This window comes from Embiotoca jacksoni, unplaced genomic scaffold (genome assembly GCF_022577435.1).
Source record: "Embiotoca jacksoni isolate LCO1_2020_lvr unplaced genomic scaffold, fEmbJac1.0.p SCAF_9, whole genome shotgun sequence".
In the NCBI taxonomy this organism is placed as follows: Eukaryota; Metazoa; Chordata; class Actinopteri; family Embiotocidae; genus Embiotoca; species Embiotoca jacksoni.
In genome coordinates, this window is record NW_027185447.1 from 2,382,086 (window position 1) to 2,409,751 (window position 27,666).

At 41.8% G+C, this 27,666-nt stretch overlaps 1 protein-coding gene across 1 annotated transcript; it reads left to right on the forward strand.

Annotated features, from left to right (window-relative positions):
• The first annotated feature begins 628 nt into the window (after positions 1–628).
• On the forward strand, positions 629–27,231 carry spen (spen family transcriptional repressor). The gene is made up of 15 exons (XM_069141320.1): positions 629–1,017; positions 3,790–4,110; positions 10,845–11,459; positions 13,799–13,956; positions 14,188–14,388; positions 14,471–14,622; positions 14,741–14,866; positions 15,022–15,135; positions 15,226–15,339; positions 15,902–16,002; positions 16,091–23,900; positions 24,001–24,339; positions 24,438–24,632; positions 24,803–24,961; positions 25,087–27,231. Exons 1-15 carry the CDS (start codon positions 935–937, stop codon positions 25,216–25,218), a joined length of 10,620 nt encoding a protein of 3,539 aa, XP_068997421.1. The 5' UTR covers positions 629–934; the 3' UTR covers positions 25,219–27,231.
• Positions 27,232–27,666: the final 435 nt, after the last annotated feature.

A 27,666-nucleotide genomic window follows, 5' to 3' on the forward strand; every position in this document is an offset into this window, starting at 1 on the left:
ATCGGGTCGCGGTGGCAGAAGACCAAGCAAGTTGAATGAATTTACGCATCTAATATTTTTTTTTACTGGTGTAAAAGACTAAATTGCAGACGAAGTTCTGCTGACAAATGAAGCAATTAGTGGATTAAATAGGTCCTGAGTAATTTGTCCATATACCCATTTTTCAAACCATGTATTGTGTTCAGGTTGGAGCCCACCACAGTCTTTAGCCTTTACTCAAAATGATTGTCAACAAACTATCAAACCTAGAGGGAGTAATCCTGAATGCGTTTCAAATGTAGGCCTGGGGCTCACGATTATTTTTGGGTGATATTGTTCTGTGCATTGATGAAAATAAAATGTAGTCTTCTATAATGATAATAAACCATTCTAAAAATACCAGCTTGGGCTCATTCACTTTGACTGTATGCAAAGTGCCTCACCTTGCCGTGCTTTAACTGGCAGTGATGGGATCCTCCTGTGAGTCAAAGCCTCTCAGATGTCAAAGCACCGCCATTCAGCCAGGGGTTTTCTCGCGCATGCGCAGGGCCGTAAGACTATCTCATCGGGGAGGAAAAAAAGAAGTTCACACACAAAGCCACGCCTGCGCGGTGTGCCTCTCATTACAAGCGAAGTTGCTGCATCTTTTTAGGAAGCTACATGCTTTCTTTCGACACCCAAAGGTCGCATGGTGTCAGGGACGCGCCTAGTCACGGGAACAGAGCGGTGCGCGTTCATGTGAAGCAGGATCGCGCTTTAACAGTGAAGAGTATCAAACAGCGTGCGAGGAGCCAACCTAATGGTTTACATTGGGTCACAACGAGCAGTCAATGGTTTGCGCCAAGTACCTTTTTTTTCTTGTCCGGCGTTTATTTTGCGAAGCTTTTGTATTTTGCACGGGGAGAAACTGACATAGGAAACTCATCTGTATGATCGGGGAGCAGGAGCTCACAGTATGGTCCGGGAAACCAGACATTTATGGGTGGGAAATTTACCCGAAAATGTACGAGAGGAGAAAATCATTGAGCACTTCAAGCGGTGAGTAGAACCACTAATGAGCGACGTGTGTGTGTGTGTGTGTGTGTTTTGTAATGTAGCGACGAGTGCACGGCCAGCCAGCATCTCTGTGTTGTGTCACATTTTAGTGAAGTCGGGATGAAGCAGGAGGTTCCCCTGTAGCAAAGTCCCATTTGTGCATCTGTGCTGTCAGCTCTCCATTAAGCAACAACATCGTGCTGCATCTGAGCTGCGATAGAAAGGAAAGCGGCTCCCAGCCACGCAGCTCGCGGACATATGGTTTTGCCATTTTGACACTAAACTTGTCGGCGAGATGAGAACTTTGTGCTTTCATGTTGTGCGCTTGTAGCCTTAGATTCCCACCGGGTAAACCAACTGACTTTTACCTTTCCACCGGGTGACCGTGGAGAAAAGCACATTTTTTGTTTTTGTTTTGTTTTGTTCTCCTGTAGTGTAGACGCTGACAGTGAACAGTCGGTGTAAACAAACTTCAGACTACCTGGCGAAGCTGCTGATGGTGTACCCGAGCCGTGCGTTTTACAGTCTGCATCTCCGGCAGGCATATGAAAGTGTGTTTCTGGTGTCTGAGGGAGGTTCTGGTGTTTCACTTGACTCTGGGAGTTTGCCAGGTCACTGCTTCCAGTCAGACCCGTTGCACAAAGTACTTGTGTCCCCATCTGTCAGGGTGCACGGCGGCTCGTTGAAAAAGCAGATTTAAAAAAAAAAAAAATAATAATAATAATTTTTTTTGTTTTTTGTTGCGTGTGCGTGTTAAATCTACCAAAAGTCAGTGAAACCTCAAAGGTGACGCGACATCACGCCGCAACAATGTTGCAAACTGGCCGTGATTGAACGCGGTGCTGCTGCGCGTTAACAGATGTCCAACACGGGGACATTGTGGTGGGCTACTCGGGTTTACTTTGTGCGCGTATGAGCACACACACACAAAAAAATGGTTGTCGTTGCCTCATTAAAACCGCGTTGCTTCCCGCAGACTTGCGAGTCTGCAGCATGATCTAGTGTAAAGAAAACAAGACAACGTATCCACATTTGAATGGATCCTGCGATATTCTCATTGAGCTGCGGTTGTACGTTTTGTTCTGGGAGGTTGAAGCAGACCAAATCCACACACCGTTCATGAGTCTTTGTTGTCTTCCTCGGACTGAAAAAAAAAAAAAAAATGTAAATATGATTTTGTGTGTGTGTGTGTGCGCGCGCGCGCGCGCGCGCGTGTGTGTGTGTAGTTATCACGGTTGTCTGCGCGCTCTCGCCTCCGTCTTCTTGGCTGTCAAGGAAATAGCAGCCCGCTCCTCTGTTCATATGTGCTGGAAACCAGACTGCTGAAAAACATCCTCCTCTACATATACGAGCAACGTTGCGTTTTCTCCTGTGTAGGCGTCGCCATATCGGGCGAAAGCCGCTCAATTACCAACACGAATCCTATTTAATAAAATTACAACCGAAAGGCACGTTTGTCCCACATTATGCAGTATGAAATATACAAAGTGGTGATATTCATTTGGTGCTTTGCACTCCTGGTCTTTTTTATTATTATTATTATTATTATTATTTACGGTAGCCTGATGAACTGCAAATACGGTTCGTGTCTGATTCATGCAGCTTTTTGCAGAACGCACAATAATAAGCTATATATTGTACATGCCGTTTTATTTACATAATCCCGTGCTCTGATGTGCGTAACGTTATGTTTGGGGGGGATGGTGACTGGCAGCCTGATATTGCAATGGCAGAGGGAACACGGTGCTCCCTCAGCACCAGCGTTAACCCAGAGGTAGTCAGAGAGTATGCAGGTGCATGACAGCCCCAATGTGTGATAGAAGTCATTGAAGATGGGGGACGGCAGAATGAGTAAGCAGTGTGAACAGCTTTTCTAAAATGGCGTCGGGGGCTGCTCAATGTTGGGAACTGGCATGCCAATAAATTTATGGGCACCCTACTGTCTCTGTCGGACAGCAAAAACACACTCCCGTTTCTTTCTTTCTTTTTTTTTTTTTTCTTCTTTTTTTTTTAGAGGGGTGTGGGGGCGGGGTGATGGGGACTCAGTGCATAAAGATGACGGCAGGCTTTGTAATCCTGGGCTTGTAAATTTTGTGTAATAGGCTTCCCATCAGTCAATTGAAGCATCACTTAACGAGGTATTTTGTCACTTACAGGCTTATTAAGGGTAACAATGGGATACCTTTCCTCATATACATCTATTATAACCCCATGATACTTTAAGCAGTTATTTTTCAAAATAGGGGAGAATAAGAGAATTTCATTGTGTCAAATTACACCAAGTGTTTTGCTAATAGTGAAACAGAAGGGGCAATATCTATACGTGTTTTTAATCCACACCGTCAGGAAATGTTACATCTCTCTGTGCTGCGCAGATCTCAGTTGTCCCAGTAGCTGTATTCTTATGAGATCACCACCTTCCTCCTAGAAAACATGCAAGCGTTTGAAAATATATGCATTTATTAACATGTGATGTGCAGAGGTTTCAAATCCAGTTGCTGGGTTACTGTTGCCTTGTAAGTAAGTACGACAGAGCGGAAAGTACAAGTAGCCAAACCACCTTACCACACACACACAGACACAAATTGACACAGTTGATATTTGCACTATGCAGTTTTATAAAATATGTTGACATGAGGGAAATATTTAATTAAAATAAGAATTATCATTATCATAAAGACTTCAAACTGAACGCCCTGTTTTAAAATTGGGATGCAGCACATTTGCAGCTGCAAACCTGGTGATCACCATGCTTCTCTTTTGTTTTTACCTCAGATATGGACGAGTGGAGAGTGTCAAGGTTCTGCCCAAGCGGGGTTCAGAAGGTGGAGTCGCAGCCTTTGTGGATTTTGTGGACATTAAAAGTGCTCAGAAGGCTCATAATGCTATCAACAAGATGGGGGACAGAGACCTGCGCACTGATTACAATGAACCAGGCACAATTCCTAGTGCAGCGAGGGGGCTGGACGATAGTCTGTCCTTAGGCTCTCGTGGCCGGGATGTATCAGGGTTCACAAGGGCGGCAGGGGGGGCTGTGTATGGGCCCCCCACGTCGCTTCACAGCAGAGATGGACGCTATGAACGCAGACTAGACGGGTAAGTGGACAAAGTTTCTCTGAAGGCAGGGGGAACCGTGGTTTCTGGTAAACACCTTACCTCCAAGCATCTTTCCACCATCTATTCATTTACTTGTTTGGGGGTTAAAGAGGAGAAAAAGAGTTCATGCTCAAGAATGAAATCTTGTAGGAATTCCTTTTAAGGTCCTCAGCGTGTGGCCAGCGCTTCTGGATTCATACACACAGGTAGACATCGAGATATCCTGTAAATGTTAGCACAGCGTATCTTTTACTTAAATGAGTACGAGTAGTTTACATGGCTGTTGGGGATTGTCTTTGGTGAGGTGGATATATCATTTGCGGAAAATGCGGGGCAAAGATTGGATATCGTAAAATTTCTCAGGATTATTGGAGATTGCTGGAGAGCGAAAGAGAGAGAAAGGGAAAGAGAGAAAAAGAGAGAGTGGTCCAGCGGCCATCCCTGGGATTCCCCTAATCTGGAGTTACGAGCCCTGATCGGTGGATTTATGTCACCCACTTCTCCAGCACACATTATATGTATAAGACACCATTGTTTGGATTAGTCTAATTTGGTTTTCAGTTATCGTGAACACTTCATGGAGGTGTTCACTTCTCTCGTGGGCTGGAGTCATGTGGATAACCTACGCAGGATATTTATTCCCCACTGTTGGATTAAAACTTCCCAGACACCTAAAGGATATGCTATCATGCTAAAGGTATGGGTTGCTTTCTTTGTTCTTATTTTTTGTTATTTTATTTGGGATTATATCTAAAATCAGGGCATTACAAATTGAGTGCTGGGAGACCTCTACTGGTGATCCAATCCAGTAGAGTCAACAGAAACAAGTGAGCAAATGACTTTTTTTTTTTCCTGCCTTATTTTTGTGGAGATTATTATTATTTTTTTTTTTTTTACTTTGCTACGACTGAGACTTCCAGATTTGCTGAGGACCAGATCCAAGGACTACATTTGGATCATACAAATCAAAGAAGAGTGCTGGAAATTGGGACTGGAAAGTTGCACCATCCGTGCTTTTGGAGATAACCTACCTCATGTCTGTGGATTACCTCAACCTTTCCTTAATGTGGAACTATAACTAAACCGTGGATACAATTACTCACAGAATCAGAAAACTAAATTGCACCAATGAACTGTTTTTCCTCATTGACTGAGCCTCAGGCTTGGACAGCATGTTCTGCTTGTGAAGGACATCACGGATAGACATCAGACATGAACATCCATGAGGTGCAGAACTGTTACGTGCGGCCTCCAACCTTGGAATCACTATGGTACCACTATGAACAAGAATCTGGATTATCATTCCGTGACATCTTTATTCCTACTCTGTCTTGGTCAGATTTCCTTCCCTATACATAAGGAATTTGACTACTTTATTGGTGTGCACAATGTTGCCAAAGTGGGATGTGCAGGACCCAAGAAACGAAGATGCAAGACTTAATTTTTTCGCTTCAATCAATCCTGTTGGGGAGTCACTGGTCAACTTCCTGAAGATGGGCTCCTGGATATCGAGTATTTATTTTACCGGACTCAAGTGCAACAAGGACTCCCCCCCCCCCCCCCCCCCCCACATGTTTTAACGGATATACGAACTATAATATAGAGAGAATATATATGACATTTTCCAGCATACAAGACATCCTAACTTGGATCTGTACAAGGCCAAGTTTGTTTTCATTGTTTTGACTGAAACGGAAACTCCAGCTCATCTACGCACATGAGGCCCCCTGCCCTGAAGACGAGGATTACATTTTCTAACGTGAACAATTTTGTTTCCATTTTTTTCCCTCCTCCACTCAACATTTTTGCCCATTTTTTTGCTCACAAAGTTCTATCTCCCTAAATTGTATTTGGAATTATAGGTCAAGTTACCACTCTCTCAAAAGGTTGGTATGTCCTGCCCTGTGTATTTTAGCTGTCCTCTCTAACCCCCTAGTTTGAACCCCTTGTCTCTCTCCATTTTCCCCACTAACCGAAGTAGCTGGCGCATAGACTATTATTACTGCCTGAATGTCTATATGCAGAAATTTGTACCTTACCTTATATTGTTTTCCTTTCTCTTCCTCTCACCTGACCCCTCCTTCAGCTCCTGTCCGCTGCTCTCCTTTTTTTTAATTAATTTTTTTTTTTTTTTTATTAAATCCATATCGCAGCCGTTATTGATGATGAGTCATCACTGTAAAAAAAAAAGTCCCTTTTTATTATAAAAAAAAAACCCTCCCTAATATACAAAAGGATTGAGCTGTGGAATCTTTTCAAACACTCTAAATTCAAAGATTTGTTATTTACTGATATTTGCAGTCCATTTAGTGAAATGCAATGGTTGGATTCTCTAAGATGGGCTAAAAGGCAAATGTGCAATAATAATTAAAATAAGAGTAAATACAATGATTTGAAAAAAAAAATATAAAGAATACATTCCAGTTTGGAAAATATTGATAAATTAATACTTTTTCCCCAATGTTTCTTAAAAAAAAACAGTAATATAGAGTGAAATATTAAATTGATATCTTAAATGGCTCTGCTAATTCAAGCTTTGTCAAGGTTGCAGTTTTGGATTTTTATTTATAAAAATGTTTTATTGCTTAAATGGTTAGTTTGTAAATAATTTAGAAAATTAATTAAGACCCATTATCAATTAATGACGTTTTTTGCAAACTTTGCTGGATCGTTTACTTCACTCTGCTGTATATATTTTAAAATAAAATAACTTTGAATTTTTGCTGAACATAACAGAATTTAAAAAGCCATCTTTAGCTCTGGAAAAATAGGGTGGCAAAAATATCTTATAGACTAAATTATTAGAAAAAAAAAATCAGCATATTCCTCAGTATTGAAAAGAATCAGTAGTTAGAGCATAAGCATCTTTTTTTTCCCACCTTGCAGTTTTCTGCTTTATTTTTATGTGACAAGAATAGATCATGAATACCGTAAAACCTGTCACAGGGTGCACACTCAAAATTTGTTTTTCAAGCATAATCTCCTGAGAAATATAACATTTGATATAATTTTTGTGGCATTTCAGTCTTACTAAATGTTTCTTTGTTATTAGATATGATCGTTTTTACTGTATTAGTTTGATGGATTACCTTGATTTGAAATCCATTTACTGGCTTACCAAAAACAAAAACAAAATTTGAAACTTTTTTTTTTTTTAAGACATTATTATATCCCAGCATACTTATCATTATATAAAATGCCGTACAATTACAGATGATTTTGACAAATTTGCCAAACCCATGGGCTGCCTGGTTTGTGTTCAACAACTCCATTTCCATTGCAAAAGGTTTCTTAACAATTAACTACTTATAATAGTTTTAAATGAATATGCATGTGTTGGCTATGTGACTGAATCTGCATTTTTATCATGCTGCTGGAATGCATCCGTATAATTATGCTGTTCACGTAATCCCAAAACAGTCGATGTGCTTACCACGCACCGGAGAAGTTGAATAATCAAACACGGGTGGAAATTCTGCCAAAAGAAAAGTCTAACTGAATTATTTTTAAGCTCTATGAATAATGTAAAACCTGATTTGTGTAAAGTGAAATTGAAGGGTATCTGTTGAGCAGTGAGCCTGCGCCACCAAATTAGCATTTTCGAGAGCATCTAGGGGTCAAGGTAATCCATCAATTTCACAGCAGACATCGTTATGCCATAGATGTTATTCATGAATCCAGCACACGGATGATTACATCAAATAAGCTAAAACAGAAGTTGCCCATGACCCTTTCTACTTTTATGTATAGTGCAGTGAAATACAGACATAGCACTATTGTCTCCTAAGCCAATTTATCCTGGATATCCAGAGCAGTATTTACATTACATACAGTCTTTTGTTCAGACCCATGGCAAGAGCTTTTGGGAGAAAGACTTGATGCTTGACTTCCGCTATTGACCTAAAATACTGTTAGTTTCTTGAGGTCACATTTATGTCAGATGTTTTATACTGATGAATACTTCCAGTCCGGCCACATCACAGAGAGCAGAGAAAGGGGTCGTTAGGAGCGGTTTATTATTTTAGTACAGAGGTTGAGACTTGGGGGGGGGGGGGGGGGGGTTGCAGTCTATTAAAGTCCCCCCAAGTGTAGCAGGAAAATGTGAGTGTGAATACGCCTAACACACTTTTTTTGTCTGGTGTAAAGGCCAGGTTGGACATTTTAAGAAACTCATCTTATGGATCATTTAACAAATCGCCTTTCAGGATATCACGGGGCACCAGTGATGCAGAGGAAGACGTCATAAATCTTCAGAGAAATGGCAGTAGCCGTCTGTAGCACCAAGTGTAATCTATTTTATTTGTTTTTTTTTAAGGCTCACTGAGATGCAGCCAGCTCATTTCTGTACAGTTTAGGCTAAAAAGTGTTATACAGATACAAATAATTCCTTAGATGTTTGATTTGGTTCACCCTCACACTAGATTTGGATAACAAACTTAAAATATTTCCTGCAAGAATCAGTTTCCATATCAACTGGTTGACAAATCTCAACCAACAGCAAATTTCCATTGGACTCTGCACAAGAAAGATGGAAAATTATGAAACTAAAACCATACAAGGAAATAATCAAAAACATTTGCTCATTTGTGATTTAAAAAAAAAAAAAAAATACTAACCAAAAAGGCTGATGCCAACTTCTCTTCTGAAGTTTCTCCTTTTTGCAAATCTTTGATTTGTCAGTCTATGTTTGCACAAACTGTTCAGCAGCAAGCAAGTCAGCAGGCTCGAAAAAATGGGATAGTCTGAACACGGATATTAAAACATCGAGCGGTCTCTGATGGTCCAAATCATTTAAAGATGCCAAAGATTTTGATGCCTAAATCAATTATGAGCGAGGAAAATTAGTAAATTCTATCCAGGCAGTAGACAGGGAGCTTTTTTTTTCTGAATGTCAGACCTCTTTCGTCATATTTGGTATCATGATTATCACCGTGAAAGGAGGTGGAACATATGATTCTGTTGAAACTTATGGTCTGAACATGAGATTTGGTTCCTTAAGTGCAGTTTTTTTTTTTAACACTTTATTGTTAGAGTATTAGACTATACAATATTAAAAAGTATACTGGGTTGTACACATTAGCAGTTAATATAAAGGGAAGGGAGTAGAAGGTACAGACGGTTCTGATAAGGCTCCAGCAGCAGCAATATCACTCGTCCAACATACAGTACACACATACAACAAACAGCATTTCTGCTTCCAACACTGTATTAGCTTTAGGTATTGCATCAAGGTAGCTTTGCTCTTTATGACTATAGATGGGCATATTTATATTAGTAAGTTTTTCTATATATTTTTAGACACAAGTTATATAAGAACAGCATAATTTACATAACAGTGTTTTTAAGAGATCTGCAGTAGGTTTTTCTATTTTTATTGTGTATATTGTCATTTCTATATTGACACACACATTGACTCTGTACATTATACGTAAAATCTTAAATGTAATGTAGTGTCACACAGCGATAAAGATACTATATGTTTTTGCAGTAAATTGTAATAATATCTTCATTTTGCATTAGCAGTTGAGGTCTGTGTTTCAGTAAAATCCAACTCTTTCTTAAATCTCACTATTTTTTCATCCTCTTCTTTGAAGTGGAAAAAGAATTGAAGTACCAATATAATGAGGCTTTGTAACTGTTGTTATATTAAACCATATTCTGCCCTGAGTTGGAACATCATGGCTAATTTGCTGATTATAATTTGATCTGAATTCAAACAGTGGTAATTGCTGTCCTGTCCCGCTCATTATGGTGAGTTTGGTAATATGACTGCTGTAATGACACAGCAGTTGTATTGCCAAATTAAATCCTGATTGCTCTATTCAGAAAAAGGATCTTAGGCCTGAACAGAATGTTCTTATTAGCACCGTTTCTAATGTGCATCTTCATGAAAGATGCTTTGAGGAGGTTTTTTTTTGTTTTTATATCAGGAGAACAACTGGTGTCAAATTGTGTAACATTATAAACAACAGTCTTGTCATAAGTCACCTCCAGAAACCTTCAACAAAGCCTCAGATGAATGATAAAACGCCTCAGTAAGTGGCTTTTGTTATAGTTGCTTGTTACAAGACCAGAATGACTTCAGTCTGTAAAGACAAAATCAAGTCTGTTATATCTTCCAGATAAGATTTGAATTAAACTGTAGATTTCTGTTCTATTATACCACAGGCGCATGCCTTTTGTTTAAAACCATGGTGTGCTATGTTGATGGTGTTTTCATTATGGTGTGTTTCATCTTACTGTAGGATCTAAGCATCTCAAGGAAAACTGTGTTCAATGAAAATAAATCTGCATTCAAAGAAAATCAGGTTTAAAAATAGTAAGTTTAACGCTTGTGTAAACAATCCAACACACAGAAATGGAGGAAATTTAATTGTCTAAAAGCATTTTTGGTGCAGTTTTATGTTGTTCATGCGGTGGCAGAAGGATCTCCAAGTCATAAACAATTTGGCAGAGAAAACATAAGACCTGATGCTCAGTTGGCTTAACAACTCAATCATTTAAATCCCAATCTAGCTCATTCTGTAGGCCTGAAAAAAAAAATTCTCCTTTAGATGCCAAAAACTTTCTGAAACCTTTTCAAAACACTCGCCCCGTCTCTCCATGTGTCTAATTATGACAAACCCACCAGAGACACCTGATAATTTTGTTTGTCCACTGACTGATGCTAGCAGCTATCTTAAATCTCTGAAGTGTAGCTGTAATATAACTTGCTCTCTCTTCATGTTTGTTAGGACTGCTGAAAGTCGGGATCGGGCGTATGATCACGGTGCCTACGGACATCACGAGCGTCCTGGTAGCAGTTTTGACCGCCAGCGACACTATGAAACAGACTATTATCGGGACGCGAGAGAGAGGACTCTGAGCACACCTGTGAGTGGGTCTGGTACCTCCGGTGGAAGCGGTACAACGGTGTCGTCAGGAGTCGTTGGAACTATAGTAAGCGCCGTTGCTGGAAACACGGGAACAAGTGGATCAGCAGGGGCCACAACGGGAGGAAGCGGAGGATCTACATCCAGCGGGGTCGGCTTCTACCGCTCCCACAGCAGGAGCCCTTGTCGCTTTGAGACACCAGAGCCTCGCTACGAGTCTCGTGCCAGGGAACCCTTTACTTTGGCCAGTGTGGTTCATAGGGACCTTTACCGGGAGGACAGGGGCCGGCGTGGGGAGCGGTCGTACCGCCACAGTCGTAGCCGGTCCCCACACTCAACACATTCGCGAAATCCCTCTCCTCAGAGACTGGTGAGTCAGGCTACTCGTCCTCCACGCTCCCACAGTGGGTCAGGCTCTCGCAGCCGCTCCTCCAGTTCAGACTCAGTCAGCAGTACCAGCAGCAGTACGAGTGGCAGGTGAGTGAAGCTTACTCTCGCTGTCCAGATTTCTACCCTTGTGCATGGCTGTTGTTTACCTTCGTGCATCCCAGTCTCTGGCCGCCTGGATCCCAAATTGACTTCCACACGGTGAAATGCACTGAGATTTCCCAAAATGGTGTTGTCATTGTGTTTTATACTGTCTTGAAAACGGTGTATATTTATATCCGCTACACTGGCTCCATTGAATTATGCAACACTTTTTAAGTCAACACCAGTTTTGCCAATGAGTTCAAACTTGTGCAAGATGCGTGCATTTAATTTCCGTCTTTGGTTAGCGGGGACTCCTATCAAGAACAGTTTGTTGCTCAACATCCGGCAGTGCAGAAGCTGTGGTTTTTAACGTTAACCATTTCAAGATATATCTGCTAATACTTTGGTTTTATGTCTGTTTCTTCAGCAGTATCATTTATTTATTGAAGTCTGATCAAAACAGTTAATGGAAAAGACATTTAATAATGAGGAGGGGGTGAGGTATATGGAAAACCAACAAATATGCAGATGTTTGATCAAGACAACTTGTTGTTCATATTTGTGGCGTGTTGATTCTTTTAAAGTGTAATTAAAGAGCCAACAAACGTGGCTGAATTTAGACATTAGGTTTGCTTGCTTGGTTTGCAATATAGTGACGTATCTCGATTCTATGACGGGGAAGATTACTGGATGTATGACATATGTTTTCAAAATCATGAATCTGCTTTGATGAGGTTGTTACCTGGGTGGTTGATAGCTGGTTGGAGTCACAGCCTGGAAAATAACCTTTTGATGCGTGTAACTGCTTGAATGATTACTTTTTGTTTTAAGATTTGATCTGAATTGATTCATTGCTGCTGTACATACTTTGGATTGTGTCAAGGTGCACTTCACTACTACTAGAGTACATAGCTCAACTCTTCTTACCGTGCTTAGTTTATGTTACGTTACGGTCTGGTTTGAGGGTTGTTTGTGGTTTCCTGACATGCATCCATTGATCAGTCTTGTAACTTATGCACCACCGTAGATGCTAAACCTACCATGAGCAACGTCTTTCTCAAAACGCTTTTAATAAGAGCCGGTAGGATCGCACACACCCTGACCTTAACCTGCGCTAGAGTCATATACATGTAACAGCCAATACCATATTTGCACTATATGTAATTCAGATGTTTTCCTGGCATACTATGAGTTTGTTTTGAACTCTGGTTTACAACCAAATGGCTGTCACCCCAAACAGAGGCTGTCAGTTTTGTCATGCCAGTGAATCTGCTCTGTTTTGTATTATATATGCTAATTTAGTCATGTTTGTGCACAGCTGTATGTTGCTTCATTTCCATTCATGTTTTTAATTATAAAAGATAACACAATATTTGGATAATCAAATGGAAGAGAGCTCTGCAGTTTTAAGCATGTCTGTCCATGAGAATTTGCTCCACGACCTGAATTTACTTCACCACCCTCTCCAGTAGTTTATTTTTTTGTTTAACTGCATCCCCTTTGGACACAGCAGAGTCCGCAGCTCTGAACGACATGTAGCGACACATGTGGTTTGATGAGGAAGTGCTATGGGGGGAAATTTCAGGAGACGGCTGCTATATTTTTCTCACTGCCTACTACCTCTGTATGGGTAATGGCTCCCCCCCCTCCGTGAGATCCAGTTGGAACTGGAAATTTCTGGCCAGTGCTGGCTGCCTGCCCACTCCCACAGGCCAGGCTCCATGAGCAGCACTTCCGGGAGCGTCTGAGCACAGGAGGAGAAAGTGAGAAGGAAACAAACAGCAGAGGGCTTAGAAAGCTGAGACAGACATGGGAATCAGTTGAGAAAAAAAGGTGCAGGAGGCAGCCATGAATTTGCCACTCGTGTGCGCAAATCCATCTTTTTGTACCAATAACCAGATGCACCGTATGAAATGTTGAGGAAACCGGTCTGTTTCTCCTTCTCTATTGAGAGACGTTGCATTTTTATTACAGTTAAAAGACCCATTCCCATCACATTGCAGGAGCTTTTATGCAAATGAATCATTCTGTATATATTCAATCTGAAATGCATGTGAAATATTGCCCTTTTAAAACCATATGGAATTTAACTGTCCTTCCTTTCTGTAGTTTAGACAGAGTCAAATGTTTCTAAAACATTATGATACAATATATACATAATTTCATGAGGGCAGAGCACAACTCTCCTTTTAATTTTTTTTTAAAAAAATATTGTATTTGATCATTTTATTAAGGTAAAAATATTGATAGCTAGATTCTTTACCACCTTTTTACCATACATATTTCATGTTAGAGATAAAACTGCTTGCTCTGACATCTAAGTCCATGTTCCTCTTTTGCTACAGTGATTCTAGCAGTAGCTCAAGCGATGACTCTCCAGCACGTTCAGTGCAGTCTGCTGCTGTTCCTGCACCCTCAGCACTTCCTTTATCCTCCCTTGACAAGGATGAACCACGTAAAAGCTTTGGCATCAAGGTCCAAAATCTTCCTGTGCGCTCTACAGGTCAGTTGTATGGTGCTTAACTCGTATGTACGAACAAGGAGCTTTGATATACAGAAATAGTGGTGTACTGCATATCTTAATATCCATGAAGTATGGGAAAATTTCACAAAAAAAAAAAAAAAATCATTACCAATAGTCTGTTTTTTAAAACCCTGTTCATTTTTTTTTTTTTAATCTTTTTTTTCTATTTTTTTTTTTTACTTGATTATACATTTGATCTTTTTACTACAGATACAAGCCTGAAGGATGGCTTGTTCCACGAATTTAAAAAACATGGAAAGGTTACATCTGTACAAATCCACGGAGCCTCCGAGGAGCGCTACGGGCTTGTCTTTTTCCGCCAACAAGAGGACCAAGAGAAAGCATTAGGAGCATCAAAGGGGAAGCTCTTTTTTGGCATGCAAATTGACGTCACAGCCTGGAATGGCCCCGGTAAGTTATGATCATTAAAAAAAATTTCCAGGGAAAATATGAATATTGGCAAATCCACAAGCTCATACTCGGCACTTTTCAGAGACGGAAAGTGAGAATGAGTTTCGACCCTTGGATGAGAGGATTGATGAGTTTCATCCAAAAGCCACGAGGACATTATTCATTGGAAACCTGGAGAAGACCACCACTTACCATGACCTGCTTAATATCTTTCAACGCTTTGGAGAAATAGTGGTAAGTTAATGATGTGAAGTGGTTGAGAATCAGGCAGTATGCAGTGGGTACAATGCAGCACACTTTGAGATGACCACGCTTACTGACAGGATATTATTTTTGTCATTGTCCCACAAAGGATATTGACATTAAGAAGGTGAATGGAGCCCCACAGTATGCCTTTCTACAATATTGCGACATTGCCAGTGTCTGCAAGGCCATAAAGAAGATGGACGGCGAGTATCTTGGTAACAACAGACTAAAGGTGAGACTTTGTTTATTTCATTGGAAAAACTCACGTTTACACCACTACCCATTTCTTTTCTTTGCCATACTCAATGTTAGTTTTAAGATTTATTTGTATAAACTGTTGAAAAGATAAAATAATTGCTATCTGACATTTAATTTTTGATTTTTCAGCTGGGCTTTGGAAAGAGTATGCCAACAACGTGTGTTTGGCTGGATGGATTAGCGTCAAACACAACTGAGCAGTTTCTTACTCGTCATTTCTGCCGCTATGGACATGTTGTCAAGGTAGGCCTGTTTATTTCCCTCTTTACAGTTGCCCATTGTTTGCAGTCAGGAAACTTGGGACTCTACTTTACTTTGCTCTGGTGTCTGCAGGTTGTTTTTGACAGAATGAAAGGAATGGCCCTAATTCTGTATAACAACATTGAATATGCACAAGCCGCTGTCAAGGACACAAAAGGATGGAAGATAGGGGGCAGTAAAATCAAGGTAAGTGAAGTATTGCTCTAAACCAGGGCTGTCAAATGTATCCCGCCAACTCGCCGGATGACTTTGCTAAGTGTGAAAATTACAGAAAGACATAAATTGCATTTCTATGAGAATATGGAGGTTTATGAGTACAAACGTTTTGTAATTTTTCTTTAATCGATCCAGTAATTGCTTCAAAAATAGCGTAAATGCGACGTCTGCTCCGGAAGCAGAAGCGCTCGTTGCCACAGGCAACCTGCAGAGGAGAGCCCAGGCAGATAAACAGTGGGCTGATGTCTGAGTTTTTGCTCTTTATGTTTCTAGTTTATTGTAGAAAGACCTTAAAACAAGGTTTATCATCCAAAAACCTTCACCAATGATTTAATCATAGAGAAATATTGTCGTTATGTATGCGTTATTATGCTATGGTCTGGCCCACTTGAGATCAAAGTGGGCAGTATGTGGCCCCTTAACTAAAATGAGTTTGACACCCCTGCTCTAAACTATGTGATTTAATATAATCTGTGTTCTTAATCTTTGATAGACTGCAACACCAATTTTTTTTTTTTTTTTTTTTCTTTAGGTGGATTTTGCAAATCAAGAAAGTCAGATGGCTTTCTATCGGTCAATGCAGGCATCTGGGCAGGATATTCGAGACTTTTATGACATTCTGTCTGAAAGAAGGTTTGTTGTGTTTGCTTAAAGAAGAATGTTTTTACTGTAGTACTGTCTAATATTTAAACTAAAATATTTGTTGTTTATTTCTTGGCAGGGATGATCGAAGAACCCAATATGAGTTTCCAACAGACAGACAATATTATGAAAACGTTCGAACACCAGGGACATTTACTGAAGATCCACGTCGTAAATACCCTGCTAGAAGTCGGGAATTCTACACTGAATGGGACCCATATCAGGGAGATTACTATGATCCACAATACTTTGAAGACCCTCGGGAATATCGAGAATACAGAGCTGACCCTTATGAACAGGACATTCGCAAATACAGCTATTTGCAAAGGGAACGTGAAAGAGAGAGGGAGCGCTTTGAAACAGATCGAGGACGTGATCATGGGAGGAGGACCATTGAGCGTAGCCAAAGCCCATCTCACATTGCCACTCGTCGTCCTGCTAGCCCTACTGCATCTCCTTCACTCTCTGAGAGGATACCAAGTGATTCGGACCGACGTATTTGTTGTCGATCCTCTGAAAGAAGTGGTAGCTGCAGTTCAATCTCTCCACCCAGGTTTGAAAAACTTGAAAAGACACGATCTGAAAGGTATAACAAACCTGAAAAACTTGAGAAGGATCGAGTTTTTGAAATTGACAGAGGGAATTTGGTTGAAAAGGAAAAGAGAACTGGACGAAAAGATCGAGGGGACAAGGATAAAAGTGAGAAACAGAGGCTCAAGAAGCTGAAAGTCACTTCACCTGTTATCCAGACATGTGATACGGAACCTGAACTTGAAAGAGATGTTAGCCCTGAGTCTGTTCTTCGAAATAAGACCAGCAAATTTCCAAAGGAAAGCTCGAGCAAAGTAAGGTTAGACCTTCTCCCATGTGTGGTGCAGTTAACACGTGTTAAAGAAAAGGAGGGGAAATTGTTTGGTCATGCTGTTCAAGAAAAACAAATACTGAGAGGTGGGAGTGACAGTCCTAGATTGGCATCACCTACAACTGACCAGAGGAGTCCTCCATTCCGCACAGAATCATCAAAAGGTGACATCTCTAAGCATGTGAAGGTGCCCAGAGACAAAAATATTCACAGTTTAGTGGAGGCTACTGACAAGGATGCTAAAATCAAATCCAAAAAACATGGGAAATCTGAAATGGGATTTGACAGTGGCATTTCTGTTGATATTGACCGTTTAGCTGCAAGGAAAAGGCGTTTTGAAGACTCTGGGAAAACTGATCGACAAAAGAGAGCTAGTGAAGAGGATCTTGGTAGACCTGGACTCTATAAATTGTGGAACAATGCAAAGGAGACGGATTTGGATAAGAACCTTTTGACAAGAGGGATGCAAAAAAAGGAGCACCACAGGGATAAATGTGTCCGGATGGTTTCAGTTAACAGTCCAAAAGATGGACGAGACTGTGAAAGCAACTCTCTAGGCCTTCCTCTGGAGAGGCAGTCACAGCTAGGAGAGCTGCCTGAAGATTCTACAGATCAATTAGACTCTCCCTACCCTAAAATGGACTTAGAGGGCTCAAAAAGTGAAACCGGCTCCGGTTTCACAAAGATGTCCGATGATGGCAGCCTTGATTTGGATGAATTAAAAGAACAACAGAAACAGGTTTTGTCTGAAAATGAACAAGGTAGAGGGAGGTGCCAAGACTCTGATGATGTAGACGAACACTTTGTGCACATTGAGCATTGCACAAAACAAATTGAACAGAGTCGATGGCTTCGATCCAAACTTGGTGATCCCGATAAGGTAGTCAAGTTTGAGAACCCACCAAGTAATGAGACGCATGATTTTGAAAAGGAGTTTACGATGCATGATGTTGGAAAATCAATTCAGGATATTGCCAATGATGAATTTACCTCCTGTAAACGAAAGAAATTAGAGAATTTTGACTTTGAAATACTCAAAGTAAAAAGAGAGCGCAACTTTGCAAGTTCCCAAAAGTTGAATGAAGACGTATACAGTATACCATCGTCAATAACAGCTGGTCAGTTTTCTGAAAACGAGGAGGATGAAACTGCCCAGATTTCTGTGTCGGTAACAAACAAAGTTAGAAAATCCTCTCCAACAATGGATGATAAATTTTCAAACACAGAGTCATTGAAAAACAGTTTAGGCCTGACAGCCAGACCCTTTCAGCCCTCTGACGCTGAGCTCCCAAAGCTTAAGACATCCTTGCTCGGATGTGATGAGGAGTTAATGCAAGATTGGGAAAGAAGGATAAAGTCTGATTCACTCAGAATGGAAATGACATTCCCAAGTGATATTTCAAAACGTGAAAGCCTTCGCAATCGCCTTGCTCAGGATTTGGAACCTGGAGAGGTTCAGTCAGATTCAGATGATGATGGAGAAGACAAACATATCTCTCCCAAGTCCAGTAGTTCCTTGTCTTATATCCTTAGGGACCGTGGCGAGAGGATGACAGACCTGAAACTTTCAGGCTCCTTGGAAAAGAATAAGTTTTACTCATTTGCTCTGGATAAAACTATAACTCCTGATACAAAAGCACTCCTTGAAAGAGCCAAGACGTTGTATTCCTCAAGGGAAGATAATTGGTCCTTTCTTCCCTCGCGCTTCCCAACCTCCCACAGCTGCTCGGATAAGGATAAGGTAGAGCTAGCACCTCGACCTATTCCTTCTTGGTATATGAAAAAGAAAAAGATTCGTACTGACTCTGATGAAAAGCTGCACGATAAAAAGGAGGAACTTAAGCCACAGGACCAGGAGCGTCAGGAATTGTTTGCCTCTCGCTTCTTGCACAGCTCAATCTTTGAACAGGATTCCCGGCGTTTGCAGCATCTTGAACGAAAAGATCAAGATCTAGAAACTGGAAGTGGTAGGCCTTTTACCAAACCAGGTGCTACTGAGACACAGCCTGAATCTGGAGGAGGTGACATCCCACAAGAGCCCATAGTGCTTTTCCATAGTCGATTTCTGGAGCTTCAGCAACAAAAAGACAAGGACCATCCCCCACCTGACACTGAGAATGATTCAATACTGGTGGAGATTAAAAGAGATGAAGTTCAGAATTGTGATAACATGATGTCTGACAAGGAGTCTGAGCCAGTACTGAGGGTTGATGACAAATCAGCCAGCCCCCCATTAACTTTGATGGTTTCACCATTTGCTCCTTCCCCTAAAGAAATGTCTCTACCAGAAAAGAAAGATATTTCAACTCCATCCTCGGATCAACCTGTGTCATTTATTAAAGAAGAAAAAGTGGAGCCAGTTCTGGAGCTTTTCCCATCTCATTCTCTTCCTATGGAAGACTACAAACCAGTTGCTCCTATAACTATAACCTCTCCACCTGCCCTTTCGGAACCTGAAAATGAAATTGAAACAAAAGCAGAGTTAGTTGAACTCAAAATAAAGGGTGGGGATACTTTGGCAGTGGAACATAATCCTGAAGATAAGCCTCCCACTCCTGGTTGTTCCCTAAGGGGTTTTGAACGAGATAATGCAGAATTTGCTGGCGCTGATTGTTCCAAGATAGAAGAAAAATCTGAAATAATTAAAACAGAATCTGAACTCGAACATCAAGAAACAAAACACTTTGAGGAATCTCGGAAAACTGTGACAGATAGTGAGGCATGCATGCCAGAACTAGAGGCTGAAGTAAAACCATTACCAAACCGCAGACAGCCCAAAAGTAAAAGGGCAAAACCTATGTCAGTATTACGTACCACACAGCCTTCACAAACTGTTGCCACTGAAAAACCTGCAACACGAAAGAGTGAACGGATTGACAGAGAGAAACTCAAAAGGGCTTCATCCCCTCGAGCAGAAGCACCAAAAATGGCGTTGGAGTCTAAAACCACATCCAAGTCACCAGTACATGCATCAGATTCTGAACAAAATCTTGAATCAAGTTTGATCCATGGGAGAACACGTCGCAGGAACGTAAGGTCAGTCTATGCCACACTACACGAAGACGACCAAGCCGGCAAAGAGATAGTTGAGTCATCACGCTGCATGCGCAAACGTGGTGCTGATAAAGAACCAGCACAGCAAGATGTTCAAATTTCTACCAATGCTAGGCGAGGACGTCCACCCAAGAGAGGCATCAAACGGGGTGAAGATGTATCACCAGTGAAAGGGGATCAGAAGAAAATCGTTGAGGAAGATGCAGAGGTCTCAAGTACTGTGGAAGTTGTGAAAGCCTCTGAGGGATGGCGTTCACCCCGCACTCAGAAACTGCAACAAACACCAATTACGTCATCTACTCCAGTTACCAAGAAAGGAAGTAGGATAGACAAGCTGTCTGGGAGCATGACTGTGCTAGTTGAACAAGCTGATATGGAAAGTAATGATGAGCCAGAGCTTAAGCCTAAAGTTGATTCTGAACAGTTTGGCAAATTATCAGAGAGAGTGGAAACTGCAAGCTTACCGGTGCACAGAAAAGAAAAGGATGCGGAAGATTCTGGTGGAAAGAAATCTACTGATGGTGATATTGAAAAGATGGAGACCAACGCCTCTGAGAGAAGGCAACAGCCTGAAAAGAGTGTCAAAATAAAAATACCACGGTTGAAACGAAATATCAAGCAGACCACTGAAGACAAATCACACAGTTTAAAAAATCTTGAAATCCGTGTAAGTGTTGATGACGTAAAAGGTTTACTGCGACCAGAGGAAGATGAGCCTAAGACCTTTGAAGCTGCTACTATTTCAAAAACTATGAAAGTAGTGCAAGAAAATGGGGGAACAAATCTGACTGGCTTTCCAAAAGAATCCAAAGACCTTATTGCACAGGAAATAGAAGACACGCTATCAGAACCGGAACTTCCTGCTGATCCAGCTGCTGCACTATTAGCACGGCAGATGGAGCTGGAGCAGGCAGTTGAAAATATTGCCAAACTAACTGTTGACCAAGCTCCTCGAGCGTATAAGGAACCACCATCAGAGCAACCTGCTATTTTGCCTCCTGTTGTGGTAGAACCAGAAGGTGAAGTTGAGGAGGAGAAGCGAGCTAATCCTGCCAGCGAAACTGAACTTGCAGCTGCTATTGATTCCATTACAGCTGAAGAAACATGTGGTGATGCAGATGGGTTCACATCTGCTCCTACTTATACTGCTCTTATTCCTACCCCTGACTCCGTAACATCCACTTCCTCCAATGAGATCATGGAACCAGAAACACACATGGTGATCAACAATATTCTTGCAGGAGATTTAGATGATAGTTCTCTAACACCAAGCCCAAAGGGGCCAATGGCAGCTGAGTCTAAGGCAGCTGAAGATCCCATTTTACTTGAAACACCCAAGAAAACAGGCAAAGTTAGAGCCAAAACCCCAAAGAAGTCAAGAAATCGTAAAGGTGCTGCCAACAAGAAAGGGGATACTTCTGAAGAGGTTTCACAGTCAGAGCCCTCCCCAGTCAAATTACCCGAGTCAATTCCAGAAGACCCAGAAACCATTAACTCAAAAGCAGTTACTGTTACAGCAACCGCAGCAGCCTCTGTGGTCACTGCTGTTGCAACTTGTAGGCGAGATGTTACAAGTGCCATCACTGTAGACACGCCGAAAGAGGCGGAACAGCCTGAGGTTGAACAGCCCGTACCCAAGGAGTCTGCCTTTCATTCAGGCACGAGCAACATCTCCAGTTGTAAAAAGCATACCCAGGCAACTGAGCCATGTACTCCTACTTTTTCCCCTGCTCTTGCTCGCCCACAACCTGTATCCCAGTTCAATGTACCCCTACTGCGGCCTGCCAAAATTCCCCTTTCACCTAACTGGCCTCAGAGAGCTGAAGAAAGCAGAATCTATGTTGCTCCTTCTTGTCACGTGACAGTGGTAACTCCCTCTGTACCAGCATCAACTGCACTTGGAACCCCTTCAACAAATCCCCCCATGCCCCCCGACACCAAGGCCTCCGATATTGACCCTAGTTCCAGTACCTTAAGAAAAATCTTAATGGAACCCAAATATGTGTCTGCGTCAAACAGCAATTCTATACCTACCACTATGGTCACATCTGTTCTGTCAGATCCTTCGCGGATGTCAGAGAATGAAAATCCCTCTGATACAATAGGTTCGAGACCGTTACGTCCTGCAGACAGGCCACCGTTACCGCCCCAGCCTGTACACCATAAACCATCGCCACTGACAGAGTCCCAACAGAACTGTGGAGAGAAGCCCCAGCATACAGTTATTTCTCCTGCTACCTCAGTAATAAGTCGAATTCCAATGCCTTATGATACAGAAGAAACTCCACGAATTTCCCTGAGCAACCGAAGCATTGGCCTTTCCATTCCCAAGCAAAAATTTAGATCAAACTCAAATGAGAATAATCGCTGCCATGGCTTGGATATAGTAGAGGAAGGGACTAGAGGGCGCTCTGTTGTTGAGACCACTCCCTACAATACAGGTTCCACTCCTGGCCTAAGGGTCAATACATCAGAGGGTGTTGTTGTTCTGAGTTATTCGGGTCAAAAAACCGAAGGACCTCATAGGATGAGAGCCAAAATTAGTCAGATTCCTCAAGCCAGTGCTGGTGACATAGAGTTTCAGCAATCTGTGTCCAAATCTCAGATAAAGCAAGACCCGCTTATCACATCATCCCAGTCACCGTCCCCCAAAATGGCCCCAAGTCCCGCAGCTTATGGACACACAGGGGTCCTTTTGACCGGTCAGTCCTATAATTCTCAACCTGTCATTTCCAGTACCAAGCAGGAGAGTCTTGGATGTGATAAATCTGAATCTCCATATCACACAGCACACCAGGGTGGCGTGGTAAAGATGTTTCAACAGCCAGTTAGTTCTCCTCAAGTGCTGATGTACAACCAAGCTGTGATACAACAGCAGCATGCAAAGAGAGGACTGGGGACAGAACCTCTACCAAAAAAGATGGACATTGGCAAAGCTGTTCAGCATACTAACCTCAGCCCCGTCATGAGTCCACACCATCCGGCACTATCTGGAACCCGCATGAGCCCAAGTCCTGGCATCACAAATGATCGGTCAGCTCTACACCTCAAGCAAGAACCTCAGTCCCCACGAACAGCTGTTCACTCCCCTTCACACTTTGTCAAAGCCTGTCCTCCGAGTGGTTCTTCTATTGGAACTTCTGTTGTTCTGGGTCATGGCCTGCCGCCAATGTCTAGTTATCATTCTAGTAAGCATCATTCGCACTCAGAGCAGTCCTCGGTTATAATTCAACCTCACAGTGTCACTCAGTCAATGGCTCACGAAGCCAGGATGAACACCCCACCAATGTCTGGGATGAACTACGGAAGGCGAGGGGACTCCCTATCTTCTACTCACCCCGGGCCTCCACAGCGCTCAAACACACCACAGCCTAATGTCATTCGAGACATGGTACTGCACTCCCATTCAAGTCCGCAAGGATCGGTGTCAGGTGGCGGTGGCAATAGTGTGAGTGAAGAAGAGCCCAGACACTTTAACCAAGCCCTTAGTAGACCTTCGGTTCCCCAGCTCCAGTCAGATGTGAGGATAATTCACAGCGATCACAGAGGGCTCCACCCAAGCATTCGCATGGACCAGTACAGAGACATGCACCAGCGCATCCTCATGCACCAGCAAATGGGAGAGAAAGCTGCTGTCGAAGCGAGACAGTCGCGCAACTCAGAGACTGGAATGACATCCTCAAGCAACATCTCTGGGCCTTCGAAGAGTCCAATATTGGCGAAGAGCATTGATCTTTCAGCAAAAGAACCTCTTAAACCACTCGAAGCAAAACTGATACATCCAACCTCCAATGAAAGTAGAATCCGGGCAGTCCATGCATCTAGTCCTGTCATGGTGTCTCCTCACCCTCATGGGGTTCAACTGATGCATCCAGGAGGTGCAGGCTCCTTTCCAGTTTATCGGGACATGAGGGGATTCCCATCTCAGTTTCAGGGGCACAACTTGACTAATCAAGGCATTACATCTTCACAGGTAACTTGATGGGCTTTTATTATGTACATTTGTTCACATTTTGTGTTTTCTTGCATGTTTTTTTTTTTTTTTAAATTTTCGTATGTATTTTCTTAATTAGGTTCCCCGAGAGCCCGAGCTGGGTAACAGGGGTAAAATGTCTCAGTCACATGGGGGAGGAAGTGACTCCAGGCCTGAGACCTCCCATCTTCGGCACGCTACCTCTTCAGACCTCTCACACATTTCCCGAATATCAAGGGATACCGTCTCACCCTCGTACCAGTCTCCCCTGATGTCCCCTATGGCTCTTGCTCACAAACCAGATCTACAGAAAGACCCTCAAGCGTTTCTATCTACGCCACCGCCAGCAGTTCCCCCGTCAAGTTCACTACAGCCACGGCCCGATGCGAAGCTGGAGCATACAGGACATCGTTCCATTGACATGGTGCAGCTTTTGACGGTATGTTGATGGACCAGCAGTGTCACCATACATGGGTTACATTATCCAGACAACACCAAAGAGGAAAATATGCTCACTGTTTTTTTTTCTTTATGCAGAAATATCCTATTGTATGGCAAGGCTTGTTGGCTCTGAAAAACGATCAGGCTGCTGTCCAGCTGCACTTTGTGTCTGGCAACAACATTCTGGCCCAGCGCTCGCTGCCGCCCCCAGAGGGGGGTTCTCTTCTCCGTATTGTCCAGAGGATGAGGCTCGAGGGTTCCCAGTTGGACAGTGTGGCACGCAGAATGACTGTGAGTGGTTTTATTTTACGGCTGGTTCTAAAATTCAGGTGACAATATTGGAGAGTTGACTAAAAAAATATATGGATAGACACTGCAGATGACATTGGAGTTATCTTTGTTCTAGGGTTGTGTTTACATTTCTGTTTATGATAAAAAAAAAATATATATATTCACGGCAGGTGGAAAATGACTACTGTTTGCTACTGGCTCTGCCCTGCGGCCGGGACCAAGAAGACGTCCTTGGTCAAACCCAAGCCTTGAAAAGTGGCTTCATCACCTACCTGCAAGCCAAACAGGCAGCTGGCATCATCAATGTGCCCAACCCTGGCTCTAATCAGGTTTGTGGTCATTTCAACTTTTTCTATTTTGCTTTTCTTTGAGTCTACCTGTGTGTCATAATGAAAAAGTGTGTCATGATGTTGTTCCCTCTCTCATCATATTATTTGTATCTTTGAAAATACAGCCAGCTTATGTGGTGCAGATTTTCCCACCGTGTGAATTCTCGGAGAGCCACCTTTCGCGCCTGGCCCCGGACCTTCTCAACAGCATCTCCAGCATTTCCCCTCACCTCATGATTGTTATTGCCTCGGTTTGATTAACTCCATGTGTTTTTTTGTTTTTTTTCCCCGGACAAAGCCAACACCAGCCCTTTTGAACTCATCCAGTTTTGTAAACTGGAATTGCCTCATATTTTTCTGAGTTTAACTTTTTTAAGAAATCTAATTTGGCATGAACTCACCTTTTTTTTTTTCCCTTCACTTCACCAAGTCCTTAAGTCACCCAGTGATGTTGATTCCAAAAACTATACCTTTACGAAGAGGATATGAAGGGTCGAACGGGGATTTTTGATGATCATTTCTGATTGCTCATTTCATTTTTGCCATCTTCGGAGGTGTTGTGCATAGCCTTTTCTAATTCATAGCATTCATAAAGCTATGGACGGAGACCTTCTTATGGGATATTTTTTACCTTCATAAAAGTGATTGTGATTTTTTTTTTTTTTTTTTTTTTTTTTTTTAAGACGATGTGAGAAGTCATTGCACTATGTTAAAGAAAAATTGTGAACTCTGTACAGATTTGAGTATAAAATGCTACATGTTATGGAATTATTCTCGTGATCAGTCATGCTTGTGCAAGATAAAAGAAAATCATTGCCTGGAAAATGATCAAGAATCATTTCAGCCTGATCAATCATACCGCTTTTTGCTCCTTCGCCATCAGCAAATTTCTACTTCATTTACGGACTCAACTCTCCATCCCGAAGTGTTCCCTGCCCCAGGAACTCGAGAGGGGACGTTCAGAGTTGTGCAGTTTACACTCAATGCCTCAACAGGGGACTATATAAAGAATATTTAATTTGTCTATTTTTGTTTGCATCTTCTTTAAGCCTAAGGGTATTGTGGACAATTGTGAAACTGTACATATTATAAATATTTAAAGACTGAAGCAATGTGGAGAGACCAAGTGAATTATTTTACAAGACAGATCATCAAATCTCATTTCTTTCTTTCTTTCTTTCTTTCTTTCTTTCTTTCTTTCTTTCTTTCTTTCTTTCTTTCTTTCTTTCACTCACTCTTTCACTCTTTCTTTCTTTGGGCAGGGGAATGGTGGGAAGGATCCGTTCAGGATCCATGACTGAATATTCGCAAAAAAAAAAAAAAAAAAAAAAAAAAAAAAAAAAAAAAAGATTCTGTGCCAAAATGTCTTTTGCAAATGCTGAATATGCGCAATGTATCTAAATATACATTTGACCAGAACTTATTTTCATATGTGACTTTGTATTTTGCCATTCAGAGGGCATACTTGATTCCTTTTTTTTGGATAATGTTCATCAACCCATTTCTGTCACTACAGTGCTTTTACATTAAGAAACTGTATCTTCATTTTGAAGGAACCATTGTACTGTAGGGGTTGTGTTTCTGTTAATACGCCTGTTGTTCATTCTCCCCTATGTGGTCCTGTACCGCCCCCTGCTGTCTGAAAGTCCTTCTTACTTACTAAGTACTGCATCCTGAGGTCTTTTAAGCTGCGACTACATGACAGATGTGCTACGGTGTGCTTAATTTTCAAATCTTAAAGGGTAAAGTAGGATCATAAAGGCAAAGAATGTGACTTAAACTTGACATCATGCCGCTAATGGATGTGTTGATCATCTGTCTCCATCCCTCCCCTCAACTGTGTTCTTGAGCCAAGCTGTAAATACTGATGTCCTTAACCTGTGCTCTTGTGTATTTTTCCCCTTTATAATTGTCTTTCTTCAGGGTCTTTATTTTTGTTTTGTGCAACAAAACAAAGCAGTCTGAAAGAGACAGGAAATGAAACCGATGCTGAAAGTAAAACCATGCTTGTCAGTTTTGTGGTGTAAATATTTCTATGACTGCAAGCTGAATACTCTCATGGTTATGTTGAAGGCACTTATAATTTTTGATAAACAAATAAGAAAAAAAAAAAAAAAAAAATCTTAAAACAGTGATTAATATGAAAACTGTCTTTTGATCAATCTTCATTTTGAGTGTATTTTGCTGTTCCTCCATGAGGACATTTTAAACTGTAAAATAAATGGTTGTTTAACTTACTTCTGAAGATCATTAAATGGTCCGTAACTCTGCGTTGGTGTTTTTGTGATTTGTGAGTTTCGAAGGTGCTCTGATGCAGACTGGCGGAGAAAGATTCTGTTCAGTATCTGAAAAATGTGGTTTCACGCCTCAGCAACATGTTGCAACAGTGTCCGAGAATTGCAGCAAGTTAAAACGGTGGAAATACTTCAGCTGACATGTCATCGCTCATCACAGGCGGTGCTGCAGTCCTCTCGGCCATCGGGAGGGGTCAGTATCTACAAGGTTCAAGCCCCCAGCCGGTGTTGGAGCGTGAATCAGACTACCAGGAAAGACAGATGACGGATGATAATGGATCGTTCTTGGAAACTCTGCCCCTGTCTTTCTCTTGACATAACTGGATTTCTGGGAGTGCAGTTAGCATTTTTCCTGAATATCTGACTTGGAATGTGTCAAAGAAATACTATATGTGGTCTGTAGGAGACAGC

Coding starts and splice junctions, on each gene's coding strand:
- spen (XM_069141320.1), top strand. CDS start 935: ATGGTCCGGGAAACCAGACATTTATGGGTGGGAAATTTACCCGAAAAT. Junction 16,003..16,090: donor GACATTCTGTCTGAAAGAAG/GTTTGTTGTGTT, acceptor ATTTCTTGGCAG/GGATGATCGAAGAACCCAAT. Junction 24,962..25,086: donor CCAACCCTGGCTCTAATCAG/GTTTGTGGTCAT, acceptor TTGAAAATACAG/CCAGCTTATGTGGTGCAGAT.